This window comes from Balaenoptera ricei, chromosome 13 (assembly GCF_028023285.1).
Source record: "Balaenoptera ricei isolate mBalRic1 chromosome 13, mBalRic1.hap2, whole genome shotgun sequence".
Taxonomy (NCBI): Eukaryota; Metazoa; Chordata; class Mammalia; order Artiodactyla; family Balaenopteridae; genus Balaenoptera; species Balaenoptera ricei.
Window position 1 is genome coordinate 2,341,288 of NC_082651.1, and position 6,198 is coordinate 2,347,485.

Genomic DNA, 6,198 nt, shown 5'->3' on the forward strand with positions numbered 1-6,198 from the left:
ATTCAAAGAAAAAATATTAAAAGCAGCAAGGGAAAAACAAAAAATAACATTCAAAGGAATCCCCATAAGGTTATCAGCTGATTTTTCAGTGGAAACTCTCCAGGCCAGAAGGGAGTGGCAGGATATACTTAAAGTGATGAAAGAGAAAAACCTACAACCAAGATTACTCTACACAGCAAGGGTCTCATTCAGATCTGATGGAAAAGTCAAAAGCTTTTCAGACAAGCAAAAGCTAAGAGAAATCAGCACCACCAAACCAGCTTTACAACAAATGTTAAAGAAAATTCTCTAGGCAGGAAACACAAGAGAAGAAAAAAACCCACAAAAAAACAAACCCAAAACAATTAAGAATATGGTAATAGGAACATACCTATTGATAATAACCTTGAACGTAAATGGATTAAATGCCCCAACCAAAAGACACAGACTGGCTGAATGGATACAAAAACAGGACCCATATATATGCTGTCTACAAGAGACCCACTTCAGACCTAGGGGCACACACAGACCAAAAGTGAAGGGATGGAAAAAGATATTCCATGCAAATGGAAATCAAAAGAAAGCTGGAGTAGCAGTACTTGTATCAGATAAAATAGACTTTAAAATGAAGACTGTTACAAGAGAGAAGGAGGGACACTACATAATGATCAAAGGATCGATCCAAGAAGAAGATTTAACAATTATAAATGTTTATGCACCCAACATAGGAGCACCTCAATACATAAAGCAAATGCTAACAACCGTGAAAGGAGAAATCGACAATAACACAGTAATAGTAGGGGACTTTAACACCCCTCTTACACCAATGGAGAGATCATCCAAACAGAAAATAAATAAGGAAACACAAGCTTTAAATGACACAATAGACCAGATAGATCTAATTGATATTCATAGAACATTCGACCCAAAAGTGGCAGAATACACTTTCTTCTCAAGTGCACATGGAACATTCTCCAGGATAGATCACATCCTGGGTCACAAATTAAGCCTCGGAAAACTTAAGAAAATTGAAATCGTATCAAGCATTTTTCTGACCACAACTCTATGAGATTGGAAATCAATTACAGTAAAAAAAACTGTAAAAAACACAAATACATGGAGGTTAAACAGTGCGCTACTAAATAACGAAGAGATCACCGAAGAAATAAAAGAAGAAATAAAAAAATACATAGAAACAAATGACAAGAAAACACGACGACCCAAAACCTATGGGACACAGCAAAAGCAGTTCTAAGAGGGAACTTTATAGCAATTCAATCTCACCTCAAGAAACAAGAAAAATCTCCAATAAACAATCTAGCCCTACACTTAAAATAACTAGAGAAAGAAGAACAAAGAAAACCCAGAGTCAGTAGAAGGAAAGAAATCATAAAGATCAGAGCAGAAATAAATGAAATAGAAATGAAGAAAACAAAATGAAGATCAGTAAAACTAAAAGCTGGTTCTTTGAGAAGATAAACAAAATTGATAAACCCTTAGCCAGACTCATCAAGAAAAAAAGGGAGAGGACGCAAATCAATAAAATTAGAAATGAAAGAGGAGAAATCACAACTCACCGCAACTAGAGAAAGCCCGCATGCAGCAACAAAGACCCAATGCAACCAAAAATAAATAAAATAAATAATTTTTTAAAAATACTTTTAAAAAAATGAAAGAAATCAAAGATGACATAAACAGATGGAGAAATAAACCATGTTCTTGGATTGGAAGAATCAATACTGTGAAAATGACTACACTACCCAAAGCAATCTACAGATTCAATGTAATCCGTATCAAACTACCAATGGCATTCTTCACAGAATTAGAGCAAAAAATCTTACAATTCGTATGGAAACACAAAAGACCCTGAATAGCCAAAGCAATCTCGAGGAAAAGAAACAGAGTTGGAGGAATCAGGCTCCCCAACTTCAAACTACACCACAAAGCTACAGTATCAAGACAGTATGGTACTGGCACAAAAACAGAAATATAGATCAATGGTACAGGATAGAATGCCAAGAGATAAACCCACGCACATATGGGCACCTAATTTACAACAGAGAAGGCAAGAACATACAATGGAGAAAAGACAGTCTCTTCAATAAGTGGTGCTAGGAAAACTGGACAGCTACATGTAAAAGAATAAAATTAGAACACTACCTAACACCATACACAAAAATAAACTCAAAATGGATTAAAGACCTAAATGTAAGACCAGACACTATAAAACTCTTAGAGGAAAACATAGGAAAAACACTCTTTGACATAAACCACAGCAAGATCTTTTCTGACCCACCTCCTAAAGTAACGGAAATAAAAACAAAAATAAACAAATGGGACCTAATTAAACTTAAAAGCTTTTGCACAGCAAAAGAAACCATAAACAAGACAAAAAGACAACCCTCATAATGGGAGAAAATATTTGCAAATGAAACAACTGACAAAGGATTAATCTCCAAAACATAGAAACAGCTCATGGAGCTCAATATCAAAAAAACAAACAATCCAGTTAAAAAATGGGTGGAAGACCTAAATAGACATTTCACCAAGGAAGACAGACAGATGGCCAAAAGGCACATGAAAAGATGCTCAGCATCACTAATTATTAGAGAAACGCAAATCAAAACTACAATGAAGTATTACCTCACGCCGGTCAGAATGGCCATTATCAAAAAAGCTAGAAACAATAAATGCTGGAAAGGATGTGGTGAAAAGGGAACCCTCCCACACTGTTGGTGGGAATGTAAATTGATACAACCACTATGGAAAACAGTATGGAGGTTCCTTAAAAAACTAAAAATAGAACTACTATATGACCCAGCAATCCCACTACTGGGCATATACCCTGAGAAAACCATAGTTCAAAAAGAGACATGTACTACAATGCTCATTGTAGCACTATTTACAATAGTCAGGACATGGAACCAACCTAAACGTCCATCATCAGATGAATGGATAAAGAAGACGTGGCACATATATACAATGGAATATTACTCTGCCATAAAAAGGAACGAAATTGAGTTATTTGTAGTGAGGTGGATGGACCTAGAGTCTGTCATACAGAGTGAAGTAAGTCAGAAAGAGAAAAACAAATACCATATGCTAACACATATATATGGAATCTAAAAAAAAAAAATGGTACTGATGAACCTAGTTGCAGGGCAAGAATAAAGAGGTAGACATAGAGAATGGACTTGAGGACATGGGGTAGGAGGGCAAAGCTGGGGCAAAGTGAGAGTAGCATCAACATATATATACTACCGAACGTAAAATAGTTGGCTAGTGGGAAGCAGCAGCATAGCACAGGGAGATCGGCTCAGTGCTTTACGATGATCTAGAAGGGTGGGATAGGGAGGATGGGAGGGAGGCTCAAGAGGGATGGGATATGCAGACATGTGTATGTATATAGCTGATTCGCTTTGTTGTGCAACAGAAACTAACGGTATTGTGAAGCAGTTATACTCCAATAAAGATCTATTTTAAAAAATAAGTTATACAATGAGAAAAATGCAAGCACTGTTTAAACTCTTGATAAGTATTTTACAAAGAAATAAAACTGTAAAACTCTAAAAAAAAAAAAAAAAGTCATCACCAAACCTAAGGCTATCTAGAATTTCTCAGTGTTATCTATTAGAAGTAATATAGCTTTGAATTTTACAGCTATGGTTCCTCGTACTGGTAATTGCTGTAGAAATGGGCAGAAACACATTTGCCTTCCTACAGCAATCTCTGGTCAGAGGCTGGCATGAACTTAATTGGTTTTCACTATTGATTTTTAAACTTCCAACATTGGAATCACCTGGCATATTAGTCAGGTTGAGGTTGTCCAGAGAACAAAACCAGTAATATGTGTGTGTGTGTGTGTGTGTGTGTGTGTGTGTGTGTGTGTGTAAATAGGAATTGGGTCACACATTCATGGAGGCAGGTGAACACTAAATCGGCAGTGTGGGCTGGTGGGCTGGAGACCCAGGATGGTACAGTTCCAGTGCAAAGGTAGTCTGATGGTCAGATTAGCCAAAGTTTAAAAAATCCATGGTATTCTGTGATGGAGAGGATTTGGTGAGAAAAGGGCATGTCCACCATTTTCTGGAAAGTGTGGATTGCAAAATTTTTTGCAAAATAGTCAATTTCTATAAATTTAAAAGGCACCTATTATTTGAACAAGCTATCATACACTGTGGAAATCAATTCCAGGAGTTTCAGCCTGTAAACTTTTTTGTTGAAAAAGTAAAGAATGAAAGACAGAATAAGGAAACAATATGTGTAAATACAGAGAAAGGTTTAGAGGAATATTCTACCAAATTATTAAAAGGCTGTGTTGGGGGGGATATTGAAAAGATGATATTAAATTTATTTTATAAAAATAAAACAAACAAAAAAAGGTAGTCTGATGGAGAATTCCCCCTTGCTTGGGTAAGCAGGTCTTTTTGTTCTCTTCAGGGTCTTCAGCTGATTAGATGAGGCCCACCCACACTATGGAGAGCAATCTGCTTATTCAAAGTTCACCAGTTTAAACGTTAATCTCATCCAAAAACACCCTCCAAGCTGACACAGAAAATTAATCAACACACCTGGGGAGCTTTAAAAAATAGTCTCATCCCCAGTGATTTTGATTTCATTGGTCTAACATGTGTTCTCAGCATCCAGATGTTTATCAGGAGCCCCAATGGTGACACCTTACATTTTATCTCTGGAGATTTCACCTATAGATTCAGAAAGAAAAGATAACACCAACATACAAGAATCAAACTGTATGCTTCTACTATAGGAAGAAGCTATTTTTGTGTTACACTCTACCCACCTCTTTTGGGCTGTAATGATAATAACTGACTTTTTTCTCTGCAAAGTTGGGTTTTTTTGGTTTGTTTTTGTTTTAAGTAAAATGTCAGCATATGTGAAAATGCTGTACTTATTTATCTTAATATGCTAAAAATAGTGAAAATTTAAAAATTCTTCATGAGTCCAAGCTGGGCCATGACTTCTACTGATGGGGTTTACCCAAAGCACTAATTCCAAGTTTGGCGACCATCAGCAAACTGGCACCTGAAATTAAGGCTGCAGGCATAAATTTTCCAGAGTGGTAGAATCTCATTCCCATAATGCCAGCCAAGGTTCCAGATGTAACTAAGAAAACCCAAATGTTCCTTGGATCCTGAGACAGCTGATAGGCACCGAGGCTCACTAGTCCACCAAACGGGAGCCCGGCAGCCAGGGATGGGACACTGCCTGCTTTTGCATAGCCAATGATCCCGCCGGGAGCAACCAGTGCTACATAGCCAAAGCCAATCCAATGTAAAGGCACTAGTGGGCCGGAGTCCTTCTGCATTGTTCTCTTTCACTCCGTCCAAACGGATGATCACACCAGGCCTTCACCTCCTTCCCGAAGGTCTGCATTTGCCGACGAGGGTGCACAGGCCTAGGAAACCTACTGTCTCTGCCACAAAGTTTAACAATATTTTTTTCTAATTCTATTACTCATCAATTTCCTCATTCCTCCTTGTTTTACATGTGGCCATCTTAATTTATATTTATGGTAATTAAAAATAAATTAGATTTAAAATTCAGTTTCTTAATCACAACAGGACTTTCAAAGGATTCAAGAGCCACCTGTTTTGGCTACTGTGCATGGCGTCAGGCGGCACAGATACAGGCTCTTTCCATCTTCGCAAAGAGCTCTATTGGGCAGCCTTGATCTAGAACAATAAGCTTAGCTCAGCATGTGTTGTGCCAAAAACTGAGATTACTGACACACAAGCCTGCCCTCACAACACTTAATATGCAGCTGAAGAAACAATGCATGTGAATACATAATTATAATAAAATGTGATATTAACAATCCTAACATATTCATTACACAAATATTTGGGAATCACGATCCACTTCTTTTTTAACTATCCACCTTTTAAAACATTTCAGTCCCACTTTTTCCCTTAGGTATTAAAATTGTATTTCCATATATTTTTTTTTAAAAAAAAAGAACGTTTATAAGCAGCAGTAACAGGGGTAATGGGGTAAAGAGATGTTTCTTAAGGTAATTTCCTGCCCTATAAAAAGTGACACCCCCCGCACTGTCACCAGGTGCAGGGGGCGACCCAAAGCAGCATGTCTGTACAGTGTGATAGGACCAGAAGGGCTCTAATTAAATTAATCCTCGAGAATTGTAAAAGGAAGTGAGAAGCATGAATCCTGCAGTACGAGCAGAACCGGGGATGTTGGTTC

The 6,198-nt window shown here is 37.4% G+C and overlaps 1 protein-coding gene across 1 annotated transcript; it reads right to left on the reverse strand.

Annotated features, from left to right (window-relative positions):
• Positions 1–4,862: 4,862 nt before the first annotated feature.
• Positions 4,863–5,305, reverse strand: LOC132376861 (transmembrane protein 14C-like). Its single transcript, XM_059942762.1, has one exon. It carries the CDS (start codon positions 5,303–5,305, stop codon positions 4,961–4,963), a length of 345 nt encoding a protein of 114 aa, XP_059798745.1. The 3' UTR covers positions 4,863–4,960.
• Between the last annotated feature and the right edge of the window lie 893 nt (positions 5,306–6,198).

Excerpts from the sequence above, each read along its gene's own strand:
- LOC132376861 (XM_059942762.1), bottom strand. The coding sequence starts at position 5,305 with ATGCAGAAGGACTCCGGCCCACTAGTGCCTTTACATTGGATTGGCTTT.